This window comes from Aythya marila, assembly GCF_965140915.1.
Source record: "Aythya marila genome assembly, chromosome: 4".
Classification (NCBI taxonomy): Eukaryota; Metazoa; Chordata; class Aves; order Anseriformes; family Anatidae; genus Aythya; species Aythya marila.
The window spans coordinates 12,147,335-12,168,942 of NC_139045.1; the positions used below are offsets into that span (position 1 = coordinate 12,147,335).

At 51.0% G+C, this 21,608-nt stretch overlaps 3 protein-coding genes across 6 annotated transcripts; 1 reads left to right on the forward strand and 2 right to left on the reverse strand.

Annotated features, from left to right (window-relative positions):
- Positions 1 to 1,082: 1,082 nt before the first annotated feature.
- HOPX (HOP homeobox) lies at positions 1,083 to 8,357 on the forward strand. Of its 4 annotated transcripts, none has more exons than XM_082759118.1 (3): positions 1,083 to 1,360; positions 5,294 to 5,463; positions 8,104 to 8,357. In XM_082759118.1, exons 2-3 carry the CDS (start codon positions 5,320 to 5,322, stop codon positions 8,179 to 8,181), a joined length of 222 nt encoding a protein of 73 aa, XP_082615244.1. In that variant the 5' UTR covers positions 1,083 to 1,360; positions 5,294 to 5,319; the 3' UTR covers positions 8,182 to 8,357. The 4 variants fall into 4 exon arrangements, with proteins under 4 accessions (XP_082615244.1, XP_082615243.1, XP_082615242.1 ...); XM_082759117.1 differs by lacking the exon at positions 1,083 to 1,360 and adding an exon at positions 4,976 to 5,106; XM_082759116.1 differs by lacking the exon at positions 1,083 to 1,360 and adding an exon at positions 5,032 to 5,110.
- A 453-nt stretch (positions 8,358 to 8,810) lies between these two features.
- Positions 8,811 to 11,177, reverse strand: SPMAP2L (sperm microtubule associated protein 2 like). The gene is made up of 3 exons (XM_082759115.1): positions 11,135 to 11,177; positions 10,217 to 10,392; positions 8,811 to 9,627 (listed from the first exon to the last, which is right to left on the reverse strand). Exons 1-3 carry the CDS (start codon positions 11,150 to 11,152, stop codon positions 9,513 to 9,515), a joined length of 309 nt encoding a protein of 102 aa, XP_082615241.1. The 5' UTR covers positions 11,153 to 11,177; the 3' UTR covers positions 8,811 to 9,512.
- A 4,251-nt stretch (positions 11,178 to 15,428) lies between these two features.
- ARL9 (ARF like GTPase 9) lies at positions 15,429 to 21,037 on the reverse strand (the record flags this gene model as incomplete). Its single annotated transcript, XM_082758551.1, has 3 exons — positions 15,429 to 16,835; positions 17,905 to 18,080; positions 20,698 to 21,037. The coding sequence occupies 3 exons, from the start codon at positions 21,035 to 21,037 to the stop codon at positions 16,656 to 16,658; spliced, it is 696 nt and encodes a 231-aa protein (XP_082614677.1). The 3' UTR covers positions 15,429 to 16,655.
- Between the last annotated feature and the right edge of the window lie 571 nt (positions 21,038 to 21,608).

A 21,608-nucleotide genomic window follows, 5' to 3' on the forward strand; every position in this document is an offset into this window, starting at 1 on the left:
ATCAAGTCTTCTCCCCAAAACCTCCTCTAGCAGCAACCGAACAGCATCGCTTGGTTTATCAGACAGTGTAACTGCAGCAAAAGCACTCTTGCTTGGTCAGCATCATCCCACTAGGAAAACTGGCGCTGGTCTTCCTGCCCTTTGGCACAGATCTCTCTGCAATACCCATGCCTTTGCAATACCCATGCCGTGGCCCACGTGTCCCCTCACACTACAAAACCACTCAAAGTTCAGGACAGTTTTGGCTCATTGCTAAACATATGGCAGTAGCTTTGGTGGTGGTGGTGGTTTTGCCTGGGTTTGTCCAAAATAGCCCTGCCGCTCTGCCCCAGGCTCCAGACAGACAGACAGCTTTCTGCATGCAGTGCCAGTCTTCCTTTGCTCTGTCAGATAAGCTCAGCCACTGAAACACATATTTATTTGTGTTTCACTGGGATTCTTGTCAGTCCTTTCTCCCTCCTCTCTGATTTTCCAGCATCCACTTCCAGCTGTCTGTGAGCTGAGAGAAAATCAACTCCTCCCCAAGCACCAAGATTTTTCTTTTCCCCCCTGACCTTCCATCAGGAAGAGGACAGTTCCCTGGGACAAGGGGGTGCCCTGTCCCTTCCCATCCCCAGCCAGACCCCTGCCCTGTGCCCACAGGGGCACCTGGGCTGCGGCAGCAGCTTAGATCCAGGATCTGACCCAGGACCTGATGCAGGACCTGATCCAGCCCCTCCCCAGCCTGGCAGAATCACAGCACATACTACAGCCAGGAACATCAAGCCTGGACAAACCATTTGCGGGGAACTAAAGTAAGATGAGAATAAAACCCTGCGTGGCAGTGACTCTGCTGCCATGCTCCATCAGCAAAGCCAGAAGCGGGGCTGCCCACAGCGGGGAGCTGGGCACAGCCTGCCCAAGGGTGCAGTCGTGCAGGACCCGTGGAGGCAAGCAGGAGCAGCTGAAACAGATGAACTTCTGAGCACCGTTTCCGCTGCTGCAGCGTGCGTTCACCCTTCCCCGAACCCCGCAGGAAGCAGCCCCTGGGCACGAGGTCCCAGCAGCCGCTGCAGGGCACAGTCCCCCAGCACGGCGGTGACAAGCCTGGACGCCTCCCTGTGCCACCCATCCCCAGAGCCCCGGAGCACACATAACCACGCGTTGAGCTCTGCCAAGGAGAGCAGATGCCAAACCTGAATTACCAGCCCAGAGAGTAGCTGCGGATCCTAGGAGCTCCTGCGATTTGCGGCAGGTTTTTCAGGCCCCCGCCTGTCACACGCACACGCAGCTATTTAAGCAGTCACCCAAGGACTTGCGGGCTTTATTTTTATTTTATTTTATTTTTCTTTCACGCGCTTTTGGTGCCTGCCAGCTCCAGGTAAGTGTGAGCTTTGAGCTGAGGGTGCTGGGGCGACTCGGGGACGGGCTGGGGGACAAGGTGAGCAACTTGCTGGGGAGGTTGGAGCAGCACCCAGAGGGCTGTAACGGGAAAGCCCTGTGGCTGGGGCACCGGAGGGGCACGCAGGCAGACAGAGAGCCCAAGCTAGATGTACCACGGGGACTTCTTTCAGCTACAGCAGCTGCTGCACTGTTCGTGCTGTTCCTATCCGATATTATCTTCGACAAGGCTGCATGGGAGGCTTACAGGATGCATGACAGGTGTTTTTTTCCTTATGGTGGGGTCTGGTTTATTTTTAAAGCCTCAGCCCCACCTCATCCTGTGTGCTGTGCTGGCTGATGTTATCCACCACCGTGCCCCGGCTCAGCAGGAGGCAGAGCAAAGCTCGGGACAGGACACAGCTTTGCAGAGCGAGGGAGGACAGGACAGCCTGTTTGCGTTGAGGACGGCTCGCTGTTTTGATCTCTGCAGTGGCAGGAAATAGTCACAAGCTAAAAACAGATGCTTCCAGTCCCTTCTCAGCCCTAACGGTGGGGAGGGCGCTGGGGAAGGGGCCACAGGGGCCCATCAGCTGTGCAGGAGCTTCTGACCAGAGAGTTTTCCAGGGGCTTCAGGAGCAGTAAATGGTTGGAAAGCTGTGCAGCCAGGCAGCTATTGTGCATGTCTTTCAAAAAAAAAAAAAAAAAGCAAAGCTGAGCAGAGATCATCTCTTTTCTGGAAAAACAGCTGCTTTCTGCCAGGACAGTAGGTGCTGACAAGCACCAGCAGTGTTGAGCTGCCCCCTTTGGGAGGCAGAGGGTTGATGCCCTCCCCTATCTCAGGCCAGAGCTGGGTTCCCAGCCAGTACCCGCAGGGTGTACTAACATTTTCCCCTGCTGCAACCTCTGGTCATTGCTTGTTGTCAGTTCCCAGGTGGATGTGGAGGGACGTTCAAATAACCCACCAGCCATGCTAAGACAACCAGGTGCTCCCTGCACAGTCTCGATGCACACAGCAGTGCTGGTTATAGCCATCTGCAACCGCAGAACCCTTGCAAGCTTCAGCTGGTGGCTGCTGTCACACTGCCCTTCCTAAAACCGAGATGATCAGAATGAAGTGTGACTTCCCCAGGGCTCTGTAGCTGCAGACACTTTTTGTTCTGGTGCTGTGGTTTCACTGTGCTTCTGGAACCACCACTTCTGCCTGGGTGTGTCACCCCCCGCCACCAAACTCAAGCCTGTGCTGCTGAGGAAAGGCAATGTTAGGCATGGGGCTGTTCACAGAGCTCAGCAAACACCACAGCACCCCAGCTTTTCTGAGAGCTGCATACGTAGCTTGCATGCTTCATGCTAGAAAAAGCAATTTTTTTCCAACGCCTGTAAAAAATTAGGCAGAAAAAAAAAAAAAAAAAAAAAAGCTAGCATGGTGCTTTTCAGCAGATGAGCAAAACAGTCTCAATTCTCCATATTTCTGCCAGGTTTTAAGAAATGTAAGCAAGAAAAACATCTTTCCTGAACAAGGGAATGGTCCTGTACAGCCTGAAGGCTAGGCTTCAAGCCAGGGCCTGGGCTTAAATGGGTTTAGGGGTCCAGGTGAGGCCAACAAGGATATTTAGGAACTCTTAGTGTACTCCAGTCTTGTCACATACTGCCTGTTTTTAGCAACTAAAAGGTGTTGTGCAGGGTGCCACATGTGGCATGTGGCCTCTGAAAACCTCTGGGCCCCAGGGGAGCCATGTGAGAAGACCCGCAGAGCCCTCCAGGACATGCAGGAGGTTGACCTGGTCCTGAAAGCCATCTCACAGCCTCAAGAAGCAGCAAACGTTCTCCCTCCAGAGCAAGGGTAGAGAGAGGATAAGAAAAAAAAAAATCAGGTATCCTATTCCGTATGCCAGGGCACCCCAAGCTGCCAGCAGGTGGAAGATCTGTGCCCTATGGGAAAACGCCTCAGGAAATTGGGGATTATCAGAAACAGAAGCAGCCACAAAGATGAAACAGGAGAGTTACGAGGCACGCGTTTCCTATGCAAATCCATGCAGACGCATTAATGCACACTAACTGAGCAGGCTGCAGACGATGATTTGTGAACCACCGGGCCCTGCTGCTGCTGGGAGCCCAGGCTCGGTGCCTGAGGCCTGACCTCTCCCCGTGCGGACACCTCTGAACCGTGTCCAGTGGCTGCAGTACCCCACAGAGCTCAGCCTGTGGTGCCTGGGTGCTGGGGGTGATCTTGTCCTGGTCTCTTCCTGGTGGTGAACGATGCTGTTTTCCATCACTCTCCATCGCCCTGAAAGGAGCTCTGACCTTATGCAACCACTGTGTTACAGTCAGTATTTACCAAGCGACTTGAGAAGAAGAGTGGGCTGTTTCATGAGCAGCTCTGGTCTTTTTAACCCTGTGTGAATGCTAGCAGATCCTGTTATTAGTCAATGCAACTTCTTGCAGATAAGGCTCAGCAGAGCATTTAGTTTTCGGGGTAAAGCTCAGGGATCTCCCCAGCCCCTTGTGAACAGGACAGCTGGCTCCCTGCAAGCTGCAAAGCAGTTTTGGACCTTAGCCCTATCCCAGTGGTGCTGCCAGAAGGTGAGAGCCCTGAGGCATTCGGTACACCCCAGGCTACAGGGTGGGTTATGGCAACCCGTCAGCTGGGGTAACAGGCAGGTGCAATGCTGCACAGTAGGGGTGCAGGACAGTGGAGGCATTTAGGCTACATCCCCAGGGAGAAAGAGAAGGAGAAGCTGGATTGTGACATAGAGGCGGGTGGTCCAGAGGAGACCCACAGCAAGCCAAGGGCTCCTGGCAGCAGTGGGGAGCCAGCGACACCAGCCAGCCCACCCGACAAACACAGGCTGAGTGGCTCAGGAAGCAGAACAGATCAAGAAAAGCCACATTTCTGAATCCAGCTCCTCCCCTGCCACCACCCACGGTTTGGTTTCGGAAACACCAAGGCAGTTCACTGTCAAGAGGCTTATCTGTCCTCTCGTTTTAGTTGACCGAATTGGCAGGCTTGACCCTCTGTCACCTGGGAGCAAACCTGGAGCCCTGCAGAAGAGGGGTGTGAGACTTACCCGGAACATGACTCATTTGCTTGTGCTTTTGTGCCCAGCCTGCCAGAAATTTGTGCAAAGCTTGGCAAATTGTGTGACTCCAAAGACTGACCCCTTACTTGAACACTGAAAAACAAACAGTCTGGTGATACTGAGGAACAACGGGACTAACTGTATATCCCCATGCACGATAGCATTAAATATTAGTAAAAACAAAGCAGCTCGTCTCCAGTTTTGTCTGGCCATGCTGCTGGGAAGAGGAATGGGAGGGAAAACAGAGTGATTGCTGTGCCCGTGCTCCTAACAGGTCCTGCATCCTTTGCCTTGTGTTTCCCCTGCACAATTTTGCCTGCTGGCTGGGGAGAAAAGAAAAAACAAAATCGCTGGGCTGGATGCCAGACACCGTCCCAAAAGATAAAAAGATAAAGAAGGGTTCTTTGGTGGTTTTTTTTTTTTAAACTACTGACTTGAAAGTAACACACACACACCCCCAACATGCTCGCTGCTGTGACATCAGCCCCGAGTGACGCCCAAGCCTAAATACGGCCGTAAACAGGAATCATCTCCGCGGGAGTCAGGCGGGCTATAAATACAGCAGCCAGCAGAGGTTGCTCGGTAGAGGAGAGGCTGCAGTTCCTGCCAGCTAGGGATGGTGAGGCGGCTCGGCTGGGAGTGTTGCTGCCACAGCCAGGAAAGTGAGGCAGGTGCTGCTGGCAGGGGACAGGGCTCCCAGCCCTGCTTCCACCTTTGGGAAGGGAGTTGTGCCCTGCCACAGCCAGAGGCCGCTGGGGAAGAGGGAGCTGGTGGTGACTGGGATGCCTGGAGCTCAGCGAGTACAGACCTCGTGTCCACTTGGTCTTGGCAGTAATCCTGGCCTCTCTCTACAGTGCCTGGCCCCATAGCCCAGAAGGAAATGGACGCCGAAAAGCCGGTGACTCCCACCGAGGAGCAGCTGGAGATCCTGGAGTACAACTTCTGCAAGGTGAACAAGCATCCTGACCCCACCACGCTGTGCCTCATTGCAGCTGAAACTGGGCTTTCCGAGGAGCAGACCCTGGTGAGTGTGCACCCCTCGCCCCCACCTTAACACCGGCTCTGCTTCCCTTGCATGTCTCTGTGCCCCACAAACCTCCTGCCTACTCTGCCCCTGCATCTCCAAAGCCCCTTCCCCTGTAATTACAGCCCCTTTGGCCCACAGCCACGGCTTTCCACATAGCAGCCTGGTGCCCCACTGGGTTCCTTGTGGTCCCTTTGCCCCCGAGCCCCAGCCCCAGCCCGGACCAGGAGGCCAAGCTAGTGCTCCCTGTAGCCAGAGTAAGGTCATCTGTCGTGTGTCACTGCCTCTAGGGCCGTTAATTTACACCTGTGCATGTTGTCCTTTCCATCCAGCCCGTTTCTGACAGTCCCAAGTGCCCACACGACTGGCTTCATAGCTGGAAGAAACTACACTCGTTTTAAAACAGGTGCAGGAGAGATGCAACGCCTGCAGGATGTGCTGTGGGACACACTCAGGCTGTGCACGCTTCCCATCATTCATTAGTTCATCATCCCTGAGCACACATCTTGGGCAGGTCTGTCAGCCTCTCCAGGAGACACAGAGGCCTCGAAGTGTTCATTCACACAGACAGGCTGCCACTGCCGGGGACTTGCATCTGGCTACCTGCAGGCTGTGCTGGGAGCCAAAGGAGAACAGCTCCTTGCAGCCTGCAGATTGCAGTGCAGCTCTGGTTTTGATGCAGATGTTGAATAAATTCCTAGCCCCATGGTGTGTTTCAGGGTTATCGAAAAGAAATCAAACAGAAAAAAATGTTCGCAGCATTTTGGAGCAAGTTGCCAAGTCTGGCTCTCCCTTAGCAAAGCCCATGAATATGAGAGTCAAGCAGACAATGCCAGCATTTAATCTGTTGCTGGGAAAGATGCTGGGTGTAACTGATCATCCCAGGCTGGAGTGAAAAAGGAGATACCCTCCTCTACTGGCAGATATTTTTGTCTAGCACCAGGTGTACAGATGTTTCGAGGCAGCAGCCCTGAAACACCTTAGAAATGTCATTGCATTTTATTCCCCCTAGAGCAGGTTGTAAACTCAGGCCACATATGCCCAGAACCCCTCTGAAGATATCTTAAAATCAGCCTTTCTTCTTCCACAAATCCAGAGTGCCCCTGGATATCTGGAGATAAAGGTCATGGTAGGGACAGGATGAAGACCGGGGTGGTGAGCTGCAAAGTGCCTGCATTGCGTATGACACAGAATCACCCCTCCTGGCATCTGGAGTGCTTTGCCAGCCAGATATAGCAACCACTTTAATACCAGTAAAAATGAAATGCAGAGAGGTACGGAGTCAACAGGACACGGTGGTTTAGGGCAGGAAGTGAAATTCTTGGGAGGAGATCAGATGGGCAATCATCTAGCTGGATGTGGTCCAAGGCAGCACCAGTGCAAGAGGGACACTTCTCCTGTGCACCACGGTTGTATCATTAGTGACTGTAACAGCTTCAGAAATAGCCATGAACAAATATAGCAACAAAACGAGCAGCAACAAAGCAAGTTGTAGAAGTCATAGGCACATTCCCAGTGACAAGCCCGAGCCGTGCTTCCAGCACACACAAGTTATGCCTCTCTTCTTATGGAGCCAATGTGGCTTTCTTTATCTACCCCCATTGCATCCAGCATTTCAAATTGCAGCTGTGTCGAAGTGGCATCAGCAGATCTTGGCTTAGGGATGCCAAGTCACTATAGAATAACATAACCATTCATATTACTTGAAGAATAAGATAACTTTTAGCCCATTTAAAAAATCTATTTGTCCTTAAGTCTGCAGAGAGCCACTATGTTTCCCTCTCATCCTTTCTGAAGCAGGTTACCTTCTGGTTCTGTCATTTTTGGACCTGTGGTGATTGCTTCAATGCTCCAGCCACTTAAACAGATGCCATCCTGCTTAGCCAATCTCTTACTCTGTTTGCAAGAAAAATCTGGACTCACAGCAATAAAATGAGAACTCATCCAGGTTGCCAAGGTCTGGAATGAGCAAGGCTTAAAAGAAGTGCGCACATAGGTGATAGACCATTTGGTCAGGAGAGAATCATAGAATCATAAAGGTTGGAAAAGACCTACAAGATCATCTGTTCCAACCATCCCCCTACCACCACTGTCACCCACTAACCCATGTCCCCAGGCACCACGTCCAACCTTTCCTTGAACACTCCCAGGGATGGTGACTCCACCACCTCCCTGGGCAACCCGTCCCAATGCCTGACTGCTCTTTCTGAGAAGAAATGTCTCCTCATTTCCAACCTGAACCTCCCCTGGGACAACTTGAGGCCATTCCCTCTAGTCCTATCACTAGTTACCTGCGAGAAGAGGCCAACCCCAGCTCCCCACACCTTCCTTTCAGGTAGCTGTAGGGAGCAATGAGGTCTCCCCTGAGCCTCCTCTTCTCCAGACCAAACACCCCCAGCTCCCTCAGCTGTTCCTCACAGGCCTTGTGCTCCAGGCCCTTCACCAGCTTCGTAGCCCTGCTCTGGACACGCTCCAGGGCCTCGATGTCCTTCTGGCAGTGAGGGGCCCAAAGCTGAACACAGTGCTCGAGGTGCGGCCTCACCAGAGCAGAGCACAGGGCTGTCCTGCTGCCTCTGACCCACCCAGGAGCACTCAGCCCAGTGCTCTCAGTTGCGTTTTGTTCTTTTTTTTTCCCTCCAGAAATGGTTCAAGCAGCGCCTGGCACAGTGGAGGAAGTCTGAAGGGCTGCCCTCAGAAAGCGGCTCTGTCAGGGACTAGAGGATGCTGCTCCGGTCTCCGTGCCTGCTGTAAATGATGGCGACAATGTTCAGAGTGGGTTTCCTGTTGCAGAAAGTTTTGAGATGCAAAATAATGCCCTGGTATTTAACATAATGTTTATTTATAGAAAAAAAAAAAAGCTATATATATAAAATATATATGTATATGTGTATACAGCTTCTGGTGGTTGCATAACCAGTTCAATGATTCTTATCTATTAACAGAGCTGCACAGGCCAGGCCATCTCATGCCCTTGTCAGCTGCTATGAAAGGTTCAAGTACAGGAGGCAGGAAGACAGATTTATTTTCTTTATGATTTAGTGTACAGAACATCCTGAGAGGAGGGCAATTGGAAAACGTGATGTGTTGTTTGTGGGGTCTTGGTGAGCTTAAGATGCCCAAGATGTTTGGATATTGCCAAACCAAGTATCCACATCATAATCAGATCAAGACACAATGAATGTATTTTTGTTACAGGACACCAAAGGGAGAGAACTGGTCTTTTCTTTGTCCAATGTGTAAATAAAAACCAAAGACTTTTGGTGAAAGGAGCTGTGTTATGTCCATGTCTGTGCTCCCTGCCCCAGTAATAGAAGACAAACCCAGCTGGGATGACAACACTTCGCTAGGGCAGCCTCAAGCAGCCACCCTGGGTTTTCCCTGTTGCCACAGGGAGAGCCTGAAGAGGTGGGCAACCTCCTCTTCTAGGGCACCCACAGCAGCCCACACAGTCCCACACACAGCCCAGGCCCTGGGGGGGCAGAGGCTGGTGATAATGAGTAGTGCAGGACAGTACATGGGCGAAAAAATAACTCACACCATTACCCAGTGACCCTGTTTCTGTCACAATCACATAACTTTGAGTGCCACTAAGATCTGTAAACTTTAGCAAACATTTTGAAACACAAGGTCAGGAGCTGCGTTGCATCACCCTGCACAGCGTCAGCCTTAGTTTGCTACACTTATGGGAAGGAACAGTTCCTAGGCTGGCCTCCCCCAACCATTATTTCATTACTTCTTTGACTTTTAGGGCAAAACGAGAGTGATAAACCCCAGACACAATCCTCCCTAAGGGAAGAGGCTTCCCGCATTAGGTCAAATTCTGGTCTTTTCCCCAGTAAGCATTTTGTTCTTAAGGCACGATTATTTTATTTAACTGCCCAAGTTACCCCGGTAAAAAGGAGCTGCTTGTCAGAAAGCACTCTTGCTGGGTGCTGCCTCTGCACTGCATGTCCGTGAGGTTTTCCAGCTGCAGCAAAACCCAAAGCAGGTGATCTTCCAAGGGGTAGTGGGGGCAGGCAGCAAGAGCAGCAGCGTGTTTCTGAGGAAGCTTAGCGCTTAATGGGATGAGCCAGCTCTTGGATCCGAGCAGAACAAGTTGCCTTCTTCGCACTCTCCTTCACCGTGAACGCATCGGGGTTGAAATGAGTCAAGTCCATAGGAGGCCTGAGGGAGTGAGGAGAGAGCAGGTCACACCAGGCTCTCAGAGCTTCCTGCTGACATCTCCACCCAGGTCTTGCCTGTCCCTATCAAAGGAGGAAAAAAGCAGCGTTGCCTCCACTGCTGTCATCAGGACACTAGTGAGAGAAGGAACCCCTTTTCCCACTGAAGCTATCACAGCTGCCAAGCGTGCCCTCACCCTCTGTGAAACATCCCACCCAGGATTTCCTACGGCCTGGGCTGAGGCCAGCTACACCATGCTGGGCAAAAGGAAGGTGCTGCACTTCACCGTGTGTCAGATGGTTGATTTTTTTTTTTTTTTAATTGCAATTAATAATTGAGATGTTACAACCGGTAATTCCTACTAGTATTGTGAAGTTCTTATTCCTTCTTTTTTAGTTCTCCTTCAACCTCAAAGATGCTTTTGAAACTAGAATTCCTGTAGCACTGACACATCCAACCATGTAAAACCCAGGCCTTTGGGGAGCTGACAAACGGGGCTCAATTACGTGTGTCAAACCCAACCCAACAAGGCGCCACGGCACTAAAGGGGCTGACAACCGAGCCTTGCCCACGGCAGGGGAGCAGTGCCTACCTTTTACGAGGCTGGGCTAGTTCTACAAGCCTTGGTGTGGCCACTGCCTGTTTCGCAGCCTTTGACACTGGCCACTGAGCATCCCGTGGGGGCATGTAGTCAGGGTGCAGTCTTTTTGCCCGAGCCAGCTCTAGGGTCCGAGGGCTTGCAACGGCCTGCAGAGCGAACTTGGAAACCTGTGGGAGAATGGGGAGGAAGGTCCTCACTGCTTCCCCGGGAAGCACCTCACAGGTGCTTCTAGCATCCAAGAACAACCAACCTGCAGCTCAGTGTACCCGGGTTCACAGCGACTGGTCACTCACAGGTGGGACATGGTCCCATCCACAGCTATCTGGCACCAGACAAGCTGCAGAAGAAGAACCTACTGCCTAAGCAGTCCCCCAACCTGTCCTCCTGTCCCACTCTGCTGCCCAAGAAGTGACTACATCAGCCCCACAGACAGCAAAACATCCAGGGCTGCTATGAAGAGAGCTGCTGGCTCGTGCCCCACAGAGGTGGTTTTGGTTTTTGGGGGGAATGGGTTACAGCAGAGGAAAATGCCCCCGCGTGCTTGGAAACTGAGCTCAAGGCTGACTACTGGTACAGCCCACCCAAACCCCCAGCTCTAGTCAAACTAGCAACCACCCCATGCCCTTTCCTCAACCAGGAAGAGGAAATAATAAGGGCACCAAAACTTAGCAATTCTTCAGTGCCTCTTCATTTTGGAAGTCGATCACTCAGGGTGGCTATGTTCCCGTAGCACTTTCTTCCCTGCTGCAGACAGCCCCTGCTCCAATTGCCAGCACAGCGTGGTGGCTCTTAGCAGCACGGAACTGCCCATGGTGCAGCCCAGGCAGGCAAGGAGATGGCACCTTCCCTTCCCCTTGTTGAGAGAGCACCATCTGAGCTGCAGCCTTCCCCAGAACGTGCATTACTGACCTGCCACTGACCTGCCATGGTGTTTGCCGGAGTCTTGCTCGGGTTTGGCTATTGCCACTCTTCTTGGTGATGGCTGAGCTGTTGCAGCTTCCCTTGAGAGGGTCCAGATTGTCTCTTGGTTTCCCCACACAAGCCTAGCAAGAACGTCAAGGGTGCGAAATGCAACTTTAGAAATATGTACAAATGTGTAATGTCCTTAGTGGGATCATTTTTCCTCCCTAGGGTGGGACACACTCACAGTCCCTATGGCTCCCCACAGCTGTGAAGCGCTGCTGCCTTTCCCTGAGCACTCACCTTCCTCAGCACTGAATTCCCTAATGCTGTGCAGGTGGGTTGCTGTCACCTCAAAACAGAAAAGAGGCTTCAAGCAACGCATCTGTTTTCACAGCTCCCAGTGGATGTGCAAAAAGGGTCATTTCGTTCCGTCTCTGAAACCCCTGCAGGAGTTTCATGATTGCATTTTTCTTGCCTCACCGTTACCACCTAGCCACGCCACAGGTATGACAGCAGAAACAATAACAACGTTACGGTCAGGGTGTGCCATGGAAAGTGGGTGAGGTTTTCCAGTACGTTAGTGGTTAGTCTCCCAAGCCCAGGGCAAATTAGGATTTGCTCATCCCCCACGGAGAAGGGACAACATGAACTCTCCCATGGTGGGAGAGGGTACCAGAGCAGTCCCAAGAGGGGACAGCAGCATCGTGGGTTTGTGGAGCCTTTCTGGAGCACAGTGACACCCATGGTGGGGTGATTCAACGTGGTTCAGCTTGTTGAGCCATAGCTTGGCCCCATTCTCGGAGTCACGAGTGCTTTTGGGGGGGAAGCACTGGCATGACAAAGCCAGTGGGTCCCTGGTGGCCAAGGCCCTGTCAGGCCCTGGTCCTCAAGCCAGACTCTCTGGGTGCGTTCTCACCTGGGACTGTTTGCACAGGGCTTGGGTTCTGCCAGTTCTTGTACCCTGCCAGAGGTGCAGAAATGGACAGACGTGTCCTTAAACACCCAGTTAAACCAACAAAGCGTGAAACAACTACTGCTGTACTCAAACCATAATGCTCTCTCCAATACCCACATCTGTACCTCCACCCTGTGCAAGAGTGTGTTTAAGGACCTCTCTCCAAGCAACCTTCCCTCCGTTCAACCTGGTGATCTCACCAGGATTTTGGGCTCTCTCTCAGACTGCAGAGACACAAATCTGCACCTCTGTCCTCGCTGCAGGCAACACAAACCTTCTGGGACACGACGAGGAAAGGGGGAACGTACTTCTCTGCTTCATAGCTTGCCACACAACCCCAGCATGTAGGAGATGGACAGACAGTCTGCCAGCCCAGACAAACAGAAACAGCTGGTGTCAACAGTACAACTGGTTACTAAAAGGTACCATGGAGGCAGCACGCTTCCAACTGTCCGCTGACAGACGATGGTCAGTGCTTTGGGGACACCTCTGTGGTTTCTCTGATGGTACTGGAGCCTCTAGTGGGACACAGCAGCAGCAAATACTTACCAGAGAGCACCACGAGGACCTGGTGCTGGCAGGCTGCTGCCAGGGCATCCTCACTCCACACTCCCTCCCTCGCAAGGTGCCTGCTGATTTATCTCCCTGTCACACCTAACCGCCGCTCGCCAACACAGCTCCCCGGGATCTCAGTGGGAATGCCCGGGGGATGTTGGCCCCCTGCCTCCAGCTCAAGACGGGACATGCTCAGGACGGCAGCACTCGTCTCAGGAGCTCCAAACCAGTTTCAGCAGCTTCAGCCAAGCGGCTCTCCAGAGGCTCATCAGTTTTCCCCCCCCCAGACAGCACCGATCCACCACACAGTCGCATCCAAGCTCAGCACCAATAGACAGATATCCCCACGCATGCATCTTCAGCAGTTCTGCAACCTGAGGGAATTGAGCAACCTCTCTGACGAAGGGAGAGTCCCAGGGCAGCCTCTGCCATTTGGTCCTGCATTTGCTTTCCAGCCAGGGAAATCAGGCCTTGCTGCAGCCAGGCACAGAAATACCTTCCTTCTGCTGCCTGGGGGCAGTCAGTCTCATTGCTTAAAAGGTCCCAACTGCCTATGAAGTCAACCTCTTGTAAAGCAAATTAGAATTAGAATAGCTCAGCTGAAAAGAACCTAAAATGATAATTGAGTCCCAACTGCCTCATCACTAAACTGAAATTAAAGCACATTATTGAGGGTATTATCCAAGTGCCTCTTGAACACTGACAGGCTTGGAGCAGCAACCAGCATGCTAGGAAGCCTCTTCCAGTGTTTCACAACCCTCACAGTCAAAAAAAGATTTCCTAATGTCCAGTCTGAACCTCCCAGCACCAGTCCCTTTCTGCTGAGCTGCTCTTTGGTCACTCGTGTCCTAGGCTGTACTCATGGCTGGCATTACTTCACCCAGGTGCAGAACACAGCATTGTCCTTTGACCTTGATGCTGTTGATGATTTTCCAATCTAGATCCCTCTGCAAGGACTCTCCATCGCTCCAGGGAATCGACAACACCTCCCAGTTTAGTATCATCAGCGAACTGGCTAAGGATGCGTTCAACTCCTGCATCCAGATCACTGATTGAAATGCTGAACAGAACCAAACCTAGAACTGAGCCCTGGGGAGCACCATTAGTGACCGTCCATCGGCAAGATGTAGCTCCATTCACTACAACCCTTTGAGCTCTGCCATTCATTCAGTTCGTCACCCAGCAGAGTGTGAACCTGTTCGTCTCACAGCTGGACAATTTGTCTGGAAGGATGCCATGAGGGATGGTATCAAAGGCCTTATAAAAAATATAAATTTATTTTTTAAAGCCTTATAAAATCCAGAAAGATTATAGCCACTGCCTTCCCTTCACATCCATCAAGAGGATGGTTTTACCTTACTAGATCTAATTACTAAGGCAGAACTTTCTCTTGATGAAGGCTTGTTGACTACGCATGCTAACAGCTTTGTTCTTTACATGCCTTTCAATATCCTCCAGGATAATTCTCTCCATACTCTTTCTACACACTGAGGTTAGACTAATGGTGCTGGAGTTTCCTGGGTTTTCTTGTCGATGGGTGTAATGTTCACTAGCTTCCAGTCAGCAGGGACCTCTCCAGACTCTGAAGACCTTTGATAAATTGTTGAGAGGCCCAGTTTTAATATCCACTGACTCCTTCAGTACTCAGGAGTGAATCCCATCAGGCCCTATGGATTTCTGAACATTTATTCATCTGATACAACCAGTCCCTTACAATTTCAGTTCACAGCTTCTGTTTTGAAGGGGCAAGACAGTCAGACATTGTCCGTACTGAGGAGCAGTGGGAAAGACAAAACCAGGCATCCTTTTGTCTGTGTATTTATCCCAGCAGCATCCAATATATTGACTTGCTGATCCAGCATAAGTCCTCAGCTGAGCCTGGGGCACGGCTTGGGCACTAGGGATTAGGAAGCTAGGGCTGGGAGGGTTTCTTACCTGTCGTGTGAATGTGTAGACAAGTGGCAAGAGATTTTAAAGACAGGAAGTGAAATTTAAACCCTAGGTAACATCTTCAGCTCAGGCTGCCTGCTCTTCAGGGTGACATAACGATGAGGCAGCTGAGTTTGTGCATCTCCTCGGGATAACTCGGGCAGTTGTTTGTGTTGTTGACGGTATCCTTGGTACCTTCTCAGCGCAGTTGCATAGCAATGTGCTTGCACATGAAGCACTCTGCTCCTCTGCTAACTGCTCCTCACTGCAGGGCTCCAGCAGCTCTCGGCACCACAGGGCCGAGCCCTGCCAGCACCAGTTATCGCCCCCTTCAGCTGTAATTTCAAGGGGAAGTTATGAAAGCCTCGGGGGAGGCCCAGCAGCGATACTACACCGGGAAGTAAAACTAAACACAGAAGCACAACCCAAGCCGTCACATTTTAAGAGGGAGAACGGGAAAAAACAAAGATGTGGCAACGTGCAGAAAGTGTGAGGAAACCAAGGGAGACTACGGGCAGCCCCTAGCCCAGCTTGCAGCAAGAGCCACGGGCGGCCCTGAGGGGCTGTGAGGCGCCTTCCTGCCCCACCCCAAGGGCTGAGGGGATGGACAAGGGGATGGCCACCGGCGGAGTGGCCTCGAAGGGAGGCAGATAGCTCATCCACACCCATCTGCCCGCCGAGCTGCCCTTCTTCTGGAGCCTGTGAGGGAGCCTCCACAGCCCCTCTGCCTGCAGCAGCCTTCCCTTCGCTCCTGTCTTGCCTCCACACCACTGGGAGGCCTCGGAGGTGTGCGGTCATCTGCTTCATCGTGCTGCCACGCTGCAGGGTTTTCAGCCCAGCTCTCATTGGCTTCCCTCTGCCCCAAGCTCAGGGAAAATCCCGCTGCCTGCAGAAGCCCGAGCCCTGCTGGCAGGGGACTGCTTGCACAGAGGCAGGCCAACCGAGCACCCATCCCTTACAGAATTGCAAAAAGAATGATTTTAAAGGTAGCTGTCCAAGAAAGGCCATGAAAGTCTGCTGTGTCATTCCTTGTTGAAGTAAATGAAACCCAGACCAGTCATTAAGAGTAAAATTTTCTGATTTATGCATCTGTTACAAAGGACAAAACTAGAAAAAACTTGTACAATACATTTGGTTATAAAACGTGTCTTTTGCAGTACTGCCTGGAACCTGAATCACTTGTTTGGAGTGTAATTACAAGGACACTGCCACTGAGAAAGTAACGCTCCTTTCCAACTCATCTTCCTTATCTGCTGTGCTAACAGAAATCACTTCCCAAAAGTGATGGATTTTTCACCCATGACACTGCTTGCTCAAGCACAATCTGGACTAAACCAAAATAAGTCACTCAGACTGATGGATTCCCCCAACCTCTGATGCCAGCCTAACTTAAATGCTTTCAATCACTACCTTAAATTGCACTGTTTTGTGTTTTTTCTTTTCCCTGTAAGCAAAGAAAATTTTAATGTCTTATTGCTTTAATTTTCTTGTCTTTCTCATCCACTAAAGAAGCTGTAAACAAGCCCAATTTCCAGAAATTACCAATTTGTCATTCCCCTAAAAGGCAGCTCCTATAGAGCAAAAACAGAAATTGTCACTATCAAAAATGCAGTTCTGTCACAGGACTTAACATTTCTGGCACTCTCAAGAGGTGGTCTCATTTTTAACAGCACAACTCGACTAACAGAGCTCTGTAAAATCCATTACCTATGAAGTAAACATAATTCAATTTAAACCTGAGACTTCAGGCCAGGTTAAATTCACTGAATACAACTTTGGTTCATTAAAGCCGATGGTTAATTCCAACCTGGCAAGCGGCTGTCTCAGCCTAAGCTTTACATACCCCTAACTCTGCTGTCTGAGAGTTTCACTTTCCCCTACAAATAGGCTACAAATACATTATTTTCCAAAGGTATTTTAAAAACACTATGAAATAGATTTTCTTACCAACTAGACATCATTTTCAGAGGAATTCCAAACCCACAGGGAAAAGGTACTTCTACATTTCAGCTGCCACGCGGCAAACCGACCACGTACTAACACCTCATCTTCCACAGCTGCAAGAATTGTGTTGAAGGAAAAGAGCTGTCACTGCATTTCCAAAAACAGCTCTGCTATCAGCTCCTTGGCATCCTTCATGCTGGAGGAGATCTCTGAGCCATCCTCTGCCACGTGGGTACCGATCAAGAACATCTTCCTCTTGTCCCCGATATCAGACAGTGCCAGAGCATCGTGGATATCTGTGATGCAGTATGCACCTTCGAGGTCCTGTCACACAAAACCAAAAACAAGCCTGTTAGTTTTGAGAGGCGGCGGCACCAGTCCTGCTCTGAGCCTTTCCTCAGGGAGGGGAAGGGTCTCAGAACATCTGGGGGCACTGCTCTTCTATGTACCCTTATGTGATCGTGTCTCCTTGCCCTAAAATGCTTTGGAACCAAAATGTTTATCCTTAACCTGACTTCTTCCCGAAGAAATAAGGGTACAGCTCTGCTCCCAGTTATTTCAGTGTTTCCAATAATAATGTACGACTAGCTGTACGAGCTAGAAAAAAAAGCATTGCTGGTCCAAGACCCCAAGCACCCCACATAGAGTTACAAGAACAGGGCAAACACACAACAGTCATTCCCTCGTTACCTTCCCAGCCCCCAGCACTTCTGTCTCAGGGACCTAGAGAATCAGCAGTAGCATTTGTGTTTGATGAAGCCAAGACTTATGAGACTAATACAAAGGACTGCTAGCAACACATCTAAGTTAACAGATATTTGGGTGGTAACAATGTAGAACAAACCAAGCACATGGCTCCAAAAAATAATAATAATAATAAATCTGCACTTAAAGACTTTCAGCTGTTCTGTCATCTACTGCAGGTATCAATCATTGACACTTTTACAGAAATCAGAAGAAAACATTGCCTTGTGAAGAAAGCTCCTCTTCTCTTACGCTACAGCAAGCAACCACAGGAGCAACTAAACAGACGATGTGAAAGCAAACAATTGTGCTTTGCTACGTGGGGGCTGCTAGGTAAAGAGGTATCCAGGGACAGCTATTCAGAAGAGAAACCTAATTCCAGGTTCAACTGTGGTCTCCCTTGCTGCTCTCAAGCCTTGCAGCTCTGCAGCAGTTTGCACCATTATTTCCACCCACAGCTTGTTTTGCACCATCTCTGAGTGCAGGACCTTCATCTTACAGGTCCAAAACTCAACGCCAGATTAATTTCCTTTGCAGTCAGCTGGTGCCTCAGAAAACTCCCCAGTGTGTGGCCTTCTTTGAAAAGCTTTATTGGCTGTTTTCAGAGCAGCTGCCAGCCCAAGCTCAAGTAAGGGCAGGGAACTCCTACCTGCTTGTGGGCCAGAACCACCACGGGCAGGGTGGAGTTGTTCTCGACCAGTTGATGAAGCAGCTGTTTCGCCACAGGCAGCCGAGCATGATCAGCTGAGTCCACGACGTAGATCAGCAGCAGCACTTGGGGCAGGTACATCTTCCAGTATGAACGCAGAGATTCACTGCCCCCAACTGGGAGAGAACACAGCAACACAAGATTCACCAAATAATCCAAGCAGCACAGCTCCCAGAGGTCCAGACAGCAGGCTCTGGGTTGAAAACCCAAGGAATTTGGGTTACTGTACATGAGCACAGAAATAGCTTTATTTTCCTCAGTCAAGTCCTACTTGAGGCAGGCTTGAGTGTGCTCAGAAAGAAATAAAAATCTTTCTATTGCAAGCTCTTGAGTTTGTTTGTTTTGTTTTGTTTTTTTATGGTTGCTTTCTGCACCATGGATCTTGTTCTCAAGCCAGAAGGGACAGCAGAAAAAGGTTCAGTGTCCAGAAGGACAACGTGAGAATGTCCCCATTTCACAGGGATGCCCATCTCATCTTCAGACAAAGCAGGCCTACAATTTCCTAGAGAGAAATTTAATTCTGGCATGGGGAAGGCTCTCATCAGATTTGCATTACACTAGGGACTAAATCAAAAGCTCCCACAGCTTTCGTATTGTCAAAGCACCAGAGGTGTTTAGGAAGAGATAAAAATCAAGTTCCAACAGACTCTTTGAGCTGTCCTTAGGTGATGGGATAAATCTTTGCACAGGATACAATTCTACCCAGACTCTGTTGGCTATGGAAGAAAGATATTCACCTTCAAAACAAGGGCTTATAACAGTTCTGTGGTGAAGCCACGTGCCTGAGATTGCTGTTTTCCATCTGAGAACATTGGTGGTGCTGAGTTTAAGAGAAGCAGGAATAGCTTACAGCATATTAAGCACTTCAGGGAGGCGACAGGATGAGAGGCAACAGGCACAAACTGAAGCATGGGAAATTCCATCTGAATGTGAGAGGGAACTTCTTTACGGTGAGGGTGGCAGAGCACTGGGACAGGCTGCCGGGAGGTTGTGCAGTCTCCTTCTCTGGAGATACCCAAAACCCACCTGGATGCCATCCTGCGCAATGTGCTCTAGGTGATCCAGCTTGGCAGGGGGTTGGACCAGGTGATCTCCAGAGGTCCCTTCCCACCTCAACCATTCTATGATTCTGTATATTTTCAGCTCTCCAGGTCTATCACTTCTAGGCAATCAAGGGCAGGGAGGGGGCGTGTGCGTGAAGGTACTTTGCAGAACACCAGGCTCAAGAAACAGGGGTGACTTGACTCCAACTGCAGCAAGTTTCCAAAGCAATATATTTAGTTTCCCTATAATAATTTCCTGTCTTATTTAGGAACTCTTTTCAAAACTGACTTGCTAGCCAGCCTATCAAATTCACTGCCCTTAATAAATTTGTTGTTTCAAAGCAATTTTGCCTTAAGTCAAAATTATTTACCAGTTTCAAGCACACACAAAGTGAAGCAATGTTTCCCTGCTAGGGTGTTTGTGCCTCATCTTCAAGAGCCCCAGTGCAGCACTGTCTGCAGATGCAAGTCCGCCACTGGGGGAAGGAGCCAACAGACTGTAACTGACCTTACACTTGGGGCAGATAGCTCTGACTCTGTACTGGGATGTTCTCTATGCTCATTGCTAGTCTTTCTGTCCAGTGCATTCATACATAGCATAAATCAGGGGTCTGCAACCTCATAGTGAACATTTTTTCTTTCCCAAACCAGTAGCAGCAACTCAGCAGAAGCCAGGAGCTCCTTGAAGAGGCAAGATTCCACCTACTTATTTACATGATGGTACACAAAAAATGTTTTTTTCTATCTGTCCAGGCTGGCAAAATAAAACCCCTACTGTCTGAAAATCATAATGAGCTGCACGTTCACAGTGCAGGCTGCTAATCTCTGGTCTAGGCAATGGTACAGACTGGGTAAATAACAGATCAGAGTGCCATGCGCAGATTTACCTGGCTGAAATTGGCTTAAGACATTTCATCTCCCATGGGTCAAGATCGTAGCCACCACATCTCAGTCACTACCAACCTGGACCAGAGAGGGAAGGCTGACTCAGAAACAAGCATCCTGCACTGCACTGGGCCCAAGCAACCTCCAGGCAGCAGCAGAAATCCTGTGGGTTTCTCTAGCTCGGAGACCACCTCACTCCCAGCAAAGCCAGTGGGAAATACAAGTGTCTAATACCAACCAGGGGAGGGACACAGACTCTAAGCATCTCTGAAGAGGTGTTTTCCCTTGCATGGTGCAGAGACTTCCACGGTAGGACTGGGAATGACGCTCTGCCTTAGAGGCTTCATCCTCACATCCTGAATACCGTCTGCCTGGTAACAGCACAGCTGCTTTGTGCTTGCTGACAAAGGCACTGAGGCGTTCCTGGGCTAGCCGCCAGCTCCAACAGGCGAGCCCTGGCACAGCACAGGAAGAACTAAATGGCAGCCTCTGTCCCTGCAGAAAGCTGGCACCGGCGAGGTTAGGGTGTCAGCCTCTCGATACCAGGCACTGACCCGACTCCAGGGTCCCTTAGATAGGTTTTTGAAGAAAAAGCAGGAAGGAAAGCTCTGTATGTTCTCCTCTTTCACCTCTTCTATGCTTGCCCTTATCAGGCGTGAGCACCGAGCAGGGTGGGAAAGCAGGATCTCCATCGGGAAAACAACCACGGCTTTGTGTTAGCGGAGCAGGCACGGGGAGATACGAGGCTTTCAAACACAAGCACGCAGGACGGGAGCCCGTAGGCAGTAAAATAAACCCCACTCACTCTCCAGGAACTCCATCTGCGACTCCTCGGTGGCGATGCAGACGGCGTTGAAGCCCTCGGTGGGCGCCAGGCTGCGCTTCACCTGGTTAGTGGCCAGCGCCTGCAGCAGGCTGCTCTTCCCCGCGCCATCCAGCCCCAGCACCAGGATCTGCCTGCCCTGCCGCTTCCCCTGCGGGGCGACACCGGTGGAAGGGAAGGGACAAAGCCTCGGTGCCGGGGGCTCCCCCCGCCCTGCTCCCCGGCCCCTCAGGCGGACCCACGCCCAGGCCGCCAGGGCCGCGCCGCCCGCCATGGCCAGGGCGGCCGCGCAGAGCGCCGCGGGCCGCAGGCGGCTGCCCATGGCCGGCCCGGCTGCGGCGGGGAGGCGGCTCCCCCTGCAGGCTCCCCCCTTTTCGGCTTCCCCTGCGCATGCTTCCACCCACAGGACGGGGTTTAAATCCCTTCAAGCACAGGGTTTCGCTGTCAGGGTCACCGCTGGCGGTGTCTACGCGTGGTGAAATGGCGTAGACTGCAGCACTTGCTTCTGGAGGTGGGTGAGGGTGCTGGGAGAGCTGCTGCACCTCTTCCACCTCACCCACAGCCTCTGATCAAAATAGGCAATGCTTCTCCAGCACAACCATCACAAACACTTTGTTTTTGCTATTTTTCACTGCGCCGTGCCCCCTACTAACACAGCAGAAAAGGGGACGCCAGGTCAGCTGCCACACACTTTGCCATCTTACGTCTTGCTCTCCCCCCTCAGCTTATCTTCTGTGTAATCCAGGCTGTCTGTTGTTTTTCAAGACCATCTGCGCCTGTGCTGTTCGGTGGTCAGTGACCAACCAGGACAAAACACCAAGGACAGTGCTTGCAGAGACACTGGCGGATAAATCTGCTGAATGCTTTGACTGGCACATACACGAGTAACATAA